The 15,306-nt window shown below is 39.6% G+C and overlaps 1 protein-coding gene across 1 annotated transcript in view; it reads right to left on the minus strand.

Moving 5' to 3' along the window:
* The window catches only part of si:ch211-246m6.5 (von Willebrand factor D and EGF domain-containing protein), a 118,044-nt gene that overhangs the window by 69,959 nt on the left and 32,779 nt on the right, over positions 1-15,306 (minus strand). Inside the window, 4 exon segments of the mRNA XM_036564294.1 lie at positions 947-1,231; positions 2,171-2,373; positions 8,029-8,305; positions 12,249-12,322. Coding sequence (XP_036420187.1) covers positions 947-1,231; positions 2,171-2,373; positions 8,029-8,305; positions 12,249-12,322 — 839 coding nt within the window.

The following is a 15,306-nucleotide window of genomic DNA, read 5'->3' on the forward strand; positions in this document are numbered from 1 at the left end:
CAGACAGAGAGATAGATAGACAGACAGACAGACAGACAGATAGTTAGACAGACAGACACATAGATAGATGGGTAGATAGACAGATAGATAGGCAGATAGACAGACAGAGAGACAGACAGACAGACAGACAGATACATAGATAGATAGATAGATAGATAGATAGATAGATAGAGACAGACACATAGATAGATGGGTAGATAGATAGACAGATAGATAGATAGATAGATAGATAGATAGACAGGCAGATAGATAGTTAGACAGACAGACAGACAGACACATAGATAGATAGATAGATAGATAGATAGATAGATAGATAGATAGATAGATAGACAGGCAGATAGACAGACAGACAGACAGATAGTTAGACAAACAGACACATAGATAGATGGGTAGACAGACAGATAGATAGGGAGATAGACAGACAGAGAGATAGACAGACAGACAGATAGATAGATAGATAGATAGATAGATAGATGGATAGATAGACAGACAGACAGAGATATACATAAAATTTAGCAATGTTTTATTCAAATCAAAATTTAAATTATTCTTATTTTTTCATTATTTTCATATGCAAGTATCACAAGATTTAATTTATTATTTAAATACTATTAAATACTAAATTATTTATATAATATTAAATAATGTTATTTAATTATTGCTACATTTTGGTGAAGCCTGTGGAATCTGGTCCAAATTTACTTTATTAATTTTTAAATTTATTTTCATATGGTAGTCATGGATGATAAATCCGGTAAAAATAATGTAGATATTTTTTATAAAATGTATATTTTTTTATAAAACTCCAACTACGTGGTCAGTGGAGCTGATAAAATGGACAGAAAATGAATGATAAACCTTTTGCCTGCAAGATGAAGGTGAGGCTGGAAAGATAAACCACAACCAGAGTCATATGGATTCGCACTAACGGGAGGACGTTAATGACCTGCTGAGCTGAGGGGTCTCGGGGTAAAACAGCGAGTCCATCCGCAGCTCCTCCTCAGTGAGATCGCTCCGGACAGCCGGCAAGATGACCATAAACTCGGCCGTGGCGTCTCTGGAGGGGAACAGCGAGGTTTGGTCCACGTGGTCCTGAGAGAGGCAGCGAGGAGCGGCCGTTTCCTGGACGTTCTGAGCGCCGTATCCGCTCTGACAGGCGCAGAAACTCCTGGTTATCTGCTCGGCCTCAGCAGGTGGCGCCCCGTCAAACAGGCTCTCCCCAGGATCCAGCCTGACACGCAGGGAGAAGAGAGAGAGAAATACGGCCTCCGGAAATGAGCTTCCGCATTAGCCTTTAGAATTAAGCCCCTGCGACATGCAATCTAGAGAGGATTTAGGATTTGATAAAGGTTAGCCGTTCAATTTGATTCCCAGCCCCCCTCCCCCTCCCCCTCCCCGCACCGGCTCTTTATCTCAGAGAAGAAAAAGCACCTCAAGGTTACGAGGAGATAAGAACACAAATCTGAATCCTAACGGCTCTGCGTCCCCAGCTCAGTGTCACTCACGGTTTTTGGGATTATAACAAAAAATCGGAGGCTGACAAAAAACTTTGGTCTCATATACTGTACACCTTTACACCTGTACACCTTTACACCTGTACACCTTTACACCTTTACACTGAGTCAGCAAACACCCATAACAGCACAGGGTGTTTCTAGTAAAGCGGCCTGAAGTACAAGGAGGTGTTTCTAATAAAGTGGCCGCTGACTGGATGTAAAAGGAAGTGTTTCTAGTAAAGTGGCCAGTTAGTGGAAGCACAAGGTGGGTGTTTCTGATAAAGTGTCCACTGACTGGATGTAAAAGGAAGTGTTTCTAGTAAAGCGGCCAGTTAGCAGAAGCACAAGGTGGGTGTTTCTAATAAAGTGGCCATTGATTGTATGTACAAGGAAGCGTTTCTAATAAAGTGGCCAGTGAGTGGAAGCACAAGGCGGGTGTTTCTAATAAAGTGGCCAGTTAGTGGAAGCACAAGGTGGGTGTTTCTAAAAAAGTGGCCACTAATTGGATGTACAAGGAGGTGTTTCTAATAAAGTGGCCAGTTAGTGGAAGTAGTATGTGTTTCTAATAAGGTGGCCAGTGAGTGAAAGCACTAGTTGGGTGTTTCTAATAAAGTGGCCAGTGGCTAATAGCTGAACTGCTAAGTGGTGAACTCAGTGTTTCTGTAGTTTCTCACCTCCAGTCCTGTATGAAGTGCTCCAGCTCGTTGTTCTGGTAGATGCTGCCCTCCGGACTGTGGAGGTCGTTGTGAGTGTTCCTGTCGAAGGTGCCGCAGAGGCCGCGGGTTCTGTTAAAGTCTCGGCTCGGCGCTCTGACGGAAACGCTCATTCCCCAGTCTGCAACGTCCGCCCGCACAAACGCCCCCGAGGGAAACAGGATCTGAAACGATGAGCACTTTTTTCAGCTTTAGAAGTCGACTGTAAGCATTTCCTACCGCTTGATTTGCATTAAAATGAAATGGAATCACCCTCACTGACTGTAATTCCCAATTCATCACAAGATCAGGGCTGAAATCTGTTGCTAGAACATCAGCTGTTAAAAACCCTTAGAATTATAATTGCTGCTTTGCTGCAAATTCAGTTTATATTAGATAATTATTACAATCTTATTACATAATTAAATCAGAAATTACATAGTTAGTTGGTCTGTATGTGCATCTTGACAAAAAATATATAAAAAAAATGTTTTAACCTCTTATACACTAGACTTATTATTTACTTACCAATCATAAGGCTTATTACTTAATATTACTCAGTTACTGTTATGAAACTAATTGGTAAATTATTATATAAAGAATTTATTTCATTTACATGTGATTTCCTTTCTGCATAGACAGATTAGAATTTTTTTCCTGTGCAAAAATGTATAAAAATTCCTAAAATAGCTATCTTGGCAAGTGAAATTACCTAAAATCTAGTCAGTATGTCAAATATGTATTAAATATTAAAATATGATAAGAATATTTAAATTATGTCCACACATTTTTGCTTGTTTTAAGCTATTCTACCACATTTCTTTAAGCAAGCAAAGTTATCTGTCAATACAGCATCATAATTTTACTGGATAAAGTAACTTAAAGCAGGTAAAAAAATGTTAAAATAAGCAAAATAAAGCACTTATTAGTTTACAACCACCTGGGATACCACAGCAATGGCCATGCAGCGCCTTAACAACCACTTTGGCTGCCATAGCAATGGCCTATCAAGACCTTAGCAACCACTTGTGATACCATAGGAACGGCTTAGCAACTCCTTAGCAATCACCCGGAATCCCCTAGCAACTACCTAGCAACACCTTAGCAACCACCTGGCATAGCAGAGCAACAGCCTAGCAACACCTTAGCACAAATCTGATTTTTTGCCCTAATGTGACTCAGATCTGATGCTTTCAGAGCTGTGTGGACACAAATCTGATCTGTTCAAATCCGACCTAAGTCACTTTCATATGTGGTCCTAGATCGGATACGTATCTGATTCGTGGCCATGCGACCTTAATGTGACGCTCAGATCGGAATTCATGTGCTTTTTTTCCCCACTGCGCTGCGCCGTCATTCAGCGTTACCATGGCAGCAGCGCCGAACAGACGTTAAAGCCTGTAAACGGTGGAAAAGCAGCTCATCTCACCTTTTTCTCCTTCGTCTCGCTCTAATAATGAAGCTGAGAGCTGATCAGAGTTAATGATCTTCTCAGCGAAGCTCGTTCTGCTCGTTAGTTTGTGCTGATGATGAACGTGATTCATTCACGTGACGTTACTGAGTAGGATGTGGTCATGAGGGTCATTTCAGGACGCCGGTTCGTCACATTAATGACAGATCTGAGTCACTTACCTAAACGAGTGTGAACCGTCGTGTCAGAGAGATCGGATTTGAGCATGAAATCGGATTTGAACAACGAGGCTTGTAATGTGAACGCAGCATTAAAGTTCATTCACAAACATTCCCTTCTTATAATAAGTCTACAACAGTCTCAGCATGAGAATTATTGGATGTAAAGACTATATTGCACATTTTTCTGGCTTTTACACAAAACAATAACGTCGTCATCAAGTTCAAATCATAATAAAATATCTCCTCTTTCACTGAGAGTAGAGAATCTGCACTTTCTCTGCTTGTTTCAGTGAGCTACGAGTCAGAAATACTTAAATGAAATGTAAGAGGATGCGCTCTGAGGTGTGCGAGGAAGATTACTGCCTAAACCCGAATCAGGTGCATCAGCTTAACTTTGGCTTGAGTGAAAAAAAGCCCAGTTTTAAACGAATCTCATCTCAAAGTGAGTCTATTTGAAAGTTTTAGATGTGCTAAACTGAAGAAACGGTCTTGTTAAGTTGATCCAACTGTAGCTTTGCTTTCTATAACAATGACTAGAAAGTGTCCAGACCATCGGTTCCCTGTCCTCTGAAGTCAGAAAGTAGGACATCGAACCACTTTGTACTCTATTTACTTATTTATATACGAAATATGGAGCGTTTGGCTGAATATTCAATAGCACAAGCAATTAGCTTCGACCAAAGTGCCAAAATATTTCATTCGCCCAGTAGGAGTGAGGATTTTACACTGGACGGCGCCAGTCTGGCTTCAAAACAATGAAAAACAACCCGGTTCTGCTGCCCTCGGGTCAAAACCCCACATCTAAAACTATTGCGCTAATGTTATTACACTAAACACAAACTCAGTTTGTTTACTGCCAAATTAACTTAATGTTATTTTATTTGTTTGACCTATTTTTTCTTTTTCTGCTATTTCCATACACTTTTACTATTTTTGCATATTTTGTCATTGTTCTAGAATCACAATTGTTCACAGTGGTGGTGATAGGAACCAGACGTCCACCTCTAAAAGCTCCCTCACAGAAAGTTCCTACATGAAATGGTTATGAATTCACTGCCTGATGACTGAGACACTGTTTTATGGTAGTTTAGAGAACTTAAACTCCATTCATGGTGGAGGGATACATGCAGGGCACTGTGAGGCAAAATAGTCCCCAAAGAAAACTTATTATTTCAGATTTTCCACTGTTTTCCATCATCAACATTCCATATAAACTCAGAAGACTCGTGTAGGTTAACTGGTGGTTCTGGACAGTAAATAAAATGTCTATATTTGTGTTGTAGTCATGGCGACCCCTGGTTCCTATCACCACCACTGTGAAGACATCTGAACCATTTCACACCAAACCACTCTGAATCACTCTGATTACATCTCACACACTGAATTATGGGGAAATTGGTGGAATTCCCTTTAACATTGCTTAGATTTTGGTGCATAGCAATGATGCAACAGCGTAGCAACTACCTGGGATACCATAGCAATGGCTTAGCAAGACCTTAACAACCACTTCTATTCCACAGCAATGGCCTTGCAGTCCCTTAACAACCACTTTGGCTGCCATAGCAACAGCCTAGCAAAACCTTATCAACCACCTGTGATACCATAGCAAAGACCTAGCAATTACTGAGCAATCACATGGAATACCATAGCAACTGCCTAGCAACACATTAGCAACAACCTGGTATAGCACAGCAACAGCCTAGCAACACTTTAGCAACCACCTTGGCAACCATGGCAACAGCCAAGTAAGACCTAGCAACCACATGTGATACCATGTCCTAGCAACTCCTTAGCAATCATCTGAAAAAAAACCTAGCAACTGCCTAGCAACACTTTAGCAACCACTTGTGATAGCACAGCAATGGCCTAGCAACACATTATCAACCACCTTGGCTACCAAAGCAACAGCTAAGCAAGACCTTATCAACCAAATGTGATACTATAGCAAAGCCCCAGCAACTCCTTAGCAATCACCTGAAATTATTATATAGCAATCACCTGAAATTATATAGCACTATTAACTACATTAACTACCTAGCAACACGTTAGCAACCACCTGGGATAGCAGAGCAATGCCCTAGCAACACATTGGCAACCACTTGTGATACCATAGCAATGGCCAAGCAAGACATTAGCAACCACCTTAGCAACCATAGCAACAGCATAGCAAGACCTTAGCAGCCTCCTGTGTTACCATAGCAACAGCCTAGCAACTCTTTATCAATCACTTGGAATCCCATAGCAGCTGCCTAGCAGCGCATTAGCAATCACCTTGGTGACCACAGCAACAGCCAAGCAAGACCTTCGCAACCACTTGTGATACCTTAGTAACAGCCTAACACCCTAGCAACTCCTTAACAATCACCTGGAATACCATAGCAACTATCTAACAACACGTTAGCAACCACCACAGCAATGGCCAAGAAACAACTTAGCAACCACGTTACCAACCATCACCACAACTTAGCAGGACCTTAGCAGCCATCTGTGTTACGTAAGCAACCACCTTGGCTACTGTCGCAATGACCCAGCAACACCTTAGCAACCACCTAACAAACACCAGTCAGCGCCCTAATAACAATCTATAACGCCATAGCAACCTCGTAGAAACATCCCCCTCATAAATATCTGGAATTACTATAGAAACCCAGTTAAGTTATCAAACACAGTCAGCAATGTTCTGCAGCTGCTTTAACCTTTGAAGCATTATAAGCTGCCTGTGTCAAACCAACTTAAGGTTCATTCACAAACTTCTGCTTTGTAGTTAAGTTGCCATGACGTCAAGAAATAAACTTACAGGAAAAATCAACGAAACGTAAATTGACCAGGGGTGTTAAAACTTTTGCATATGACTGTAGCATCATCTAACTGAAGAGTCCTGAAACACTGGAGCAGAGTGGAGGAGATGAATCCTCAGTGTGGACAGCGCTGTGGTCCGCTTCCAAACACACGAGGAACTCTGTTTACTTTCCAGAGAATTCCGCAGAGAAAATGGAAATCCGCATGTCCGAAGTTTGAACTGCTGAAGGTTTACAGTAACGACTGCAGGGATTTCCTGCTCAGGTTCAGCTCTGCGGTTACATTATGAACTGTGAAATGCACCGTGTATCACGGATTAGTGTCGGAATATCTGGGAAACCATACAGCATCCTTCATCTCCATATGGACAGCAGGTTCTGCAACAAATGAGTTTGAAATCTAATTGTAAGTGGAAATAATTATTATTTTCCCAATTAACCATCTGAGGTCCGTTGCGCCTGGTGGTCACAAAATCAGGCTGTACGCTGCGAAAAAACGGTGTCTTGTCAAGTAAAATAATCTTAAATACAGTTCATAAATCAAATATTTCTCCTGTTGAGATTGTTGGGAGCTTAATTTAAGATTACTTACCTAAATTTTTCTTGTTTTCAGTAATTTTATCAAGTAAAATTATCTCACTATGTTGGCAGATAATTTTGTTTGTTGTAATAAATGTGTTTGAAACCAGCTAAATTGTCTACCAGTATAGTAATTGTACTTAATAAAATGACCTAAAACAAGTAAAAATGTCTATAAATGAGACAGATAATCTGATAATAAGTGCACAACCATCTCAAAATGGGAAATATTAGATATTTTGACTAGATTTAACATCATTTTACTTGACAAGATACCATTTTTCACACTGTAATTTTTATATCACACTGTCCCTATAGAAATGAGTGTTAAAATTGTGCAGATTCTAAACTTTTAATCCATAACACATCAGTGTTTGGCAGTAAAAGAGGAGAAATTTATTATGATTCAAATCTGATGGAAAGTTATTGTTGGTGTGATCTAGATTTTTGCTGTTTTTGTCAAAAAATGACATCAAAACAAAGAAAAAGTCAGATTTAAAAATGATTGTGATATAAACTGAGTCTGTTCTACAGTTTCTCATTAGGCTGAATGAATAACCGACTCTAAATGTAGGTATTGTGATATAAACTGAGTCTGTTCTACAGTTTCTCATTAGGCTGAATGAATAACCGACTCTAAATGTAGGTATTGTGATATAAACTGAGTCTGTTCTACAGTTTCTCATTAGGCTGAATGAATAACTGACTCTAAATGTAGGTATTGTGATATAAACTGAGTCTGTTCTACAGTTTCTCATTAGGCTGAATGACAGCAGTAGATATGAAGAGCACATTTGTGGGCGGAGCATAATTACATAAAAAAAAACCTACCGTAAGTTTTTTGCCCTGATGCGTTTCATGAATCTTGACCTGATTGGTTGAGACAGGTCCCAGGCTTTTGATGGACAGCTGGGGGCGTGTCTCCTGCAGCTGGCCGTTGCACATGTCAAAGGTCACGACCTCGTTGCCCTCTCGCGCCGCCAGACCACAGGTGCAGGATACGGGATAGTGCCGACTGCCGCAGTCCCACTGCCGCGAGTGAACCTCGAACACTCGACCGGTTGCCTTATACAGCACAAACGTCCCCGTCTGCTGGTTCTCAAAGCGTCTGTGGGGGGAAATATATATACATAATATCATCGTTACCATAAGAAAACTCCTGCTACTGTTTATGTTGTTTATCTAGTTCCTGTTTTGGAGCTACAACAACAAAATATTATATACACTGTTCTTCATTTTCTTCTTATTATGATAATTTTCTACAGTCAAAAATTTGCAACGCTACTCCTTGTACAGTTTTCGACCTAGAACCATGAAAACTTGCAGGATCACAGAACTTATACTGAAACAAGTGAAATCTGGGATAGCACAGCAAAGTGCTATCAACACCTTAGTACCCACCTGGGATAGCATCATAATTGCCTAGCAACACCTTAGTAACCACCTGGGATAACACAAGCAACACCTGCTAACAACCACCTGCGACAGCATAGCAGTGGCCAACATCTTAGCAACCACCTGGAAAAACATAGCAAAGGCCTAGCAACGACCTGGGATAGCATCATATTTGCCTAGCAACACCTTAGCAACCACCTGGGATAACACAGAAACAGCCTAGCAACACTCTCTAACAACCACCTGCGACAGCAAAGCAATGGCCAACATCTTGGCAACCACCTGGAATAACATAGCAAAGGTCTAGCAACAATCTGGGATAGCATCACAATTGCCTAGCAACACATTAGCAACCACCTGGAATAGCACAACAGTGGACAAGCAGCATCTTAGCAATCACCTGGAATAACATAGCAACGACCTACCAACACCTTAGCAGCCACCTGGGATAACACATCAGCGGCCTAGCAACATCTTAGCAACCACCAGCATAGACTGTTCATTACCATTCAGTTTTGACCCACCTGACTAAATGCATAGCTTATAGTTCTGAAATTTTTTGACAAATATCAACCATGAAACCAACTGAATTTTTTACCACAACAAAAATTTTAAATTCAAAATGTACTTTTTTTAAAACACCCCCAACAACTAGCTTTTCATGTAGAGCTTCAGTGATATTTAAAGTGCTAAAGCCCATCATTCAGTCATTGTAATTGCTTGTTAAAAGGTTAATTACTGCAAAGTTATTAAACATTGTATATAGACAAATGTGTATCATATGAGGTTGTTAAATGTATTGAGAAATACATAAACTGGTCATCAGCTCTTTCAATTCACATGAATTCACACTTGTCCCTGAATATAAGCAGCAGCCAACCCTGACTATCAGAGCTAGATCTTCAGTTTGGGCCACAAAAATAAATAGAAAACCTGCTAATTTCTGCTAGCGCCCCTATGTGATTTCTAATAATATGTTAGCGCCAAGCTAATGCCTGTGCAAATGTATATTTTTGGCCATTGTAGATTAAACACACTTTCAAAAGACATTCCTTTCCATTTTGTTTCCAACCACAACTTAATAATGAAAAAATAAGAGTATTACTATAAAACTTACAGCATAATACAGCAAACATGATTATTATATTTAATAAAAATGAACTAATAATGACAGACGTCTCGTTAGGCTCACTGACTGTAACATGTTCCCTCTAATCTTGGATATAAAAAGGCTTAATTCTTCCCAAACAACTCCTGATCTAATGAAGATTTTTGGAGTCAAAGGCCAAAAGCAGCATCTCATCATTATTTTAGTTAACTAGTTAATTAAGCGCAGCCATAAAAACATGCATTAAAAGTGTTTTTTGTTTAACATCGTTAAAGGTTGCGCATAAACGAGCCGGGATTCTGTTTGATCTGGCTGAACAGACATTAATGGGCGTGCAGTGCGCTGATAAGGAATAAAAGATATGTTAACAGCAGCCTCTTTAAAGCTGACCTTTAAAACTACTTAAATAGACATTAGGGGGCTTCTGAATGCCCCCCTCCGAGGGGTACTTCAGTCTAGTGGAGAAAGGGCAAGAACGACAGTAAAATGAACTGAGAAAGAGAAATGTCAGCACATAATGACCCTGAACTGTAGCATGTTTCGATTAAAATACAGATATAAATGAGGGAAAAAAAAGAAAAGACAACTAAACTGCTTAACTATTAATATTCATCACAATTTTTATCAGCATTTAGCATTTTATCATTTAAAAAAATTATTCATTTTACATAATTCTACATAAATTTGACCTAATTCTGCTATAATTGATATATTTTATAATTTTATTTGCTATTTTTATGTTCTTTTTAATATAGTAATACTTTCTTAATTTCCTTTTGCTTTTATTTATTTATTTTATTAATTTTTAGTTTATTAATTTTTATTAATTTAGTATTTCTTCCACCACATATTTCAGTGGATGAAATGTTGCGCTGATGCTCTAAAAGGAAAGCAGGCAGTGAATCTCACTGCGTCTGAAACTCTGTTTCTGAAGCTCCCGTAATGAGCTGCGCTGTGGACGGCTGTAAGGCTGTTCTCTGTGAGTCTGTGTGTAGAGGAGAAGCTGAGGCAGGATGTCTGAGCCAGTCAAGGACGAGGGCCTTAATGAGAGCAGATCCCATATGGTCTCCTAAAGATCTCTCCTTCTGTGCTGAAGAGACGAGCGCAGTGTTCTTCAACCCGGTAAACAAAACCTTAAAAGACAGAGCGACCTTCTGCAGGATGAGTGAGGACAGACGCAGAGAAACCTGCTCGCAAAGACTAATCTCCTAATCTAATCTCCTAATCTAATCTCCTAATCTAATCTCCTAATCTGTACTAATCATTAAATTTAATATAGTATCTGCCGGTTGATAAACCTACTGTGTCTGCTGGTCAGCTATTATATCCACTAGCTCGCTAATATCTCCACTAGTAAGGTAATATATTGGCTAATATCTCCACTAGTTGGTTAAATTATCAGTTAATCTAAACCAATAGTCAGTTATATCCACAAGTCTGCTAATATCCACTAACTGGCTAATATCTCCAACTGTTAGCTAATATATTGGCAAATATCTTCACTAGTTAGCTCATATATACAGTAGTTGGCTAATATCTCCACTAGTCGTTTAACTTATCAGTTAATCGAACTATTAGTTAACTATATCCATAAGATGGTTAATATTCACTAGATGGCTAATATCTCCACTAGTTCTTTATCAGTTAATTTAAAAACTACTCAACTATATCCACTAGCTGGCTAATATTGCCAATTGTTAGCTAATGAATTGGCTAATATCTCCAATATTTGGTTAATAAATCAGTTAATACAACCACTAGTCAGCTATGTCCACAAGTTGGCTAATATCCACTAGCTGGCTGATATCACCAATTGTTAGCTAATGTATTGGCTAATATCTCCACTAGTTAGCTAATATTTTGGCTAATATCTCCAATATTTGGTTAATTTATCAGTTAATATAACCACTAGTCAGCTATATCTACAAGTTGGCTAATATCCACTAGCTGGTTGATATCACCAATTGTTAGCTAATGTATTGGCAAATATCTCCACTAGATTGCTAAAATTTGGCTAATATCTCCACTAGTTGGTTAATTTATCAGTTAATCAAACTACTCGTCAACTAGATACATAAGTCAGCTAATATTCACTAGCTAGCTAATATCTCCAATTGTTAGTTAATATATTGGCAAGTATCTCCACTAGTCAGCTAATGTAGACACTACTTGGCTAATATCTCCACTAGTTCTTTATCAGTTAATTTAACAACTAGTCAACTTTATCCACAGTTTGGATTGAGTTGTTGAGTCGTTGGGGACACTGTCTGACCTTAGTAATGAAATACAGCAGCTAGAAATACTTTCTACAAGATCTATGAACTGGAAAGAAGTGGAAAAAGTGCACTGAAATACATTTAAAGCTACATGCGTATCCGCCTCCACGCCACTAGATCACTCTGAGTGACTAGATAACTAGTAAAAAAAGCACAGAATCACAGAAAAGTGGACGAATCTCTGAGTAAGGTGATGTAAGAGGAGTGTGCTGCAGGTGTTTCTGCAGGTGTTTCTGCAGGTGTTTCTGCAGGTGCGAGTGTCTCAGTGTTACCTGCCATCAAAGGTGAGGACATGAGGATCAGTGAGAGAGTAACAGCTGCTGGTGGGGACGTCCTGCACTGTGATCTAGAAGAGGGACATAAAGAGAGGGAGATGTTTTTGTTTGAAAAATGGACACTTTATTAGAAACACCTCCCTTGCACTGGAGAGCCACCCAAAAAATACTGAGATCAGGAGCTACTCTGTGGTCAGAAACTGACCACGGATGAAGGACTAGAGGATGATAAGCTGTACATCAGCAGGCAGGGACACAGAAAGGAGTTTTAAGTTGGAGTGCTGAACCTTTAACAGCATATATGTGATGTAAACGATGTTATTTACATCTAACAGAATGACGATGTGCTGTAACGAGGCGAGAGATGACAATATATACTCATAACTGACACAATAAACCACGGACACATCCTCTCTCTGATGCTTCGTTCTGGAGGGGCTAAATGTAAACAAACTGAGCGGCACCCAATCAGATTGCTGACGTGTGGTGCTGTAACTGATTGTGTCTTGAGGTGAGGTTTAACACTGGGTTGCACGCCTGGCAGAGGATTATAATGCATGATAAAAACATTACATGGAGCTTATAAACAATATTAGGCCGCTTTGTAGTTCAGAACTGGTCTGTAACTGAGGTTTCTTTGCACCTCAACCTGTGTGTGTTTTAGTGACCCCACACCTCCTCACCCCCACACCCCCTGCCCAAACCATCCAACAGATGCCGTTGAAAGCGATTCGGCTCGCTGTACTGAAACCGTAGTGTTAACTTGAAGGTTTAGTGTGTAAAATCTAGTGACATCTAGTGGTGAGGTTGAGATTGCACCCAGCTGAACCCCCTTCCCTCTCTCCCTCTCCAAGCGTGTAGTAGAACCTGCAGTGGCCGTCCGTCCCGATTTAGTTTTAATTCTTCATGTTTTCTCTTCTTCGATGGTGAGGATTCACCCTCCCTCACTTTTTCCTTGTGCTAAATAAGTCTGACCCTCCATTTATCAAAATGTATCAAATTCAAGCTGCCACATCAGCATAAAAACATGAAAGGCGCCCTCTAGAGCCAGTGTTTGGTTCGTCTGTTCTGGGCTACTGTAGAAACATGGTGGTGGCAGCCTCTGTTGAAGAGGAGCTGCTCCCTAAATAGATATGAAGGGTTCATTCTAAGATAACAAAGACACAATGATTCATAGTTACAGCTTATTATACACCAAAGAACACATAGCTTTGTTTACGATATTCCATTTCAGATAATAGATCCCACTAAATCTCATACACTGCACCTTTAATCAGTTACGGCTACTGCAGGTTTTAAAAATATATAAATAATAAATACATAAATACAAGTGAATCTTTACTATGATTAAATTGATCAAACTTTTCATTATTATTATTATTATTATTATTATTATTATTTAGTCATTAAAATCTTACCTTGTCCCTGTCAACAGACAAGCTACACACTTGATTAAAGGTTCTATTTAGAACCATTTCATGGTTAAAAGATTGATGAAGAACGTGTTGAATGTGTTTGAAAATGGTTCTATACAACAACAAATAGAGTCCTTGACATCCTTACAATGACAGAACCCTTTTTTGTGCTGCATAGAACCATTTTGAAATTGGGTTCCATGTAGGATCCATATACGACACATTCTCCATAATTCCATTTCACCATGCAGAGACCCATATAAGCATGCACATTGTTCTATGCAGAACTCATGGTTCTAAATAGAACTATCGCCTTTACTGAAGAACCCTTGAAGAACCATAATTTCAAAGAATGTTCACACTTAAATAGTTCTTTGCATGGTGAAATGGTTCTTCAGACTGATGGAGAATGTGTTGTATATCATTCTATACAGCAGCAAGAAAGGGTTCTGCTATTGTTACGAGCTTAACATCGTCACAATAGAACTTTTTGGTGCTAGATAGAACCATTTTCAAAAAGGTTCTGTACAGAAACATTTGCAACACATTTTTTATCATATACCACCCATTCTCATGGTTCTAAACAGAATCATTGCCTTTGCTAAAGAACCCTTGAAGAACCATCATTTCAAAGAGTGTTCATGCCTTAATAGTTCTCTGCATGGTGAAATGGTTCTTCAGATTGATGGAGAATGTGTTGTATATGGTTCTATATAGCAGCAATATATGAGCTTAACGTCACAATAGAAAAACACTTTTTTGGTGCTAGATAGAACCATTTTCAAAAAGGTTCTGTACAGAAACAAACAACACATTCTCATGGTTCTGGATAGAACCATCGTCCTTACCAAAGAGTTTATAGCACCATTTCATGCTTAAATGGTTCTTTGCATGGTCAAATGGTTCTTCAGATTGATGGAGAATGTGTTATGCATGCAAAAAGGTTCTGATACTGTTAGGAGCTCGACATCGCCACAATAGAGGAACATTTTTTGGTGCTAGATAGAATCATTTTCAAAAAGGTTCTGTATAGTCTGTGTATTCTGCATGTACAACACATTAACTACTATATACAACACATTCTCATGGTTCTAAATAGAACCAATGCCTTAACTAAAGAACCCTGCAGAACCGTCTTTTTTAAGCGTACACAGTCTGTTGCTGAACACTGGCGAGTTACTGCAGTAAAGCTGAAGCAGCGAGGCTGTAATCATAACGTACCGCAGCCTTCAGTCATGATTAAAGGACCCTCGACTGCGAACGTTTACACCAAACACAGGTGGTGGTCTCGGGGGGCCCCTCACGACACACAGGAGATTAGACAGACAAAGCGCGCTGTCTTTCCCCTCATAGCTGACTTATTACAGACCACGTTCTCCTCTGCTTCGGGAACGACTGAGAGATGATTAAGCCGCTGTAGGGTGAATTGAAAGGTACGCGGCACGTTCTACTAAAACAGTCATTTCTGAAACAGATGTGTGCGTCGGGACTCCACTCCGTACTGTTCCGCTCTCCTAGATCAGAAGACCGCAGCGTGGAACCTTCAGGGCCTTCGAGATGTTCTGAGAAGGTTTACTGGTGCCTATAAGGCTTTATTATATAAGTATACTCTCTTATTCTCTGTTAAGTAAAAGCAATGG

This window comes from Colossoma macropomum, unplaced genomic scaffold, assembly GCF_904425465.1.
Source record: "Colossoma macropomum unplaced genomic scaffold, Colossoma_macropomum, whole genome shotgun sequence".
Lineage (NCBI taxonomy): Eukaryota > Metazoa > Chordata > Actinopteri > Characiformes > Serrasalmidae > Colossoma > Colossoma macropomum.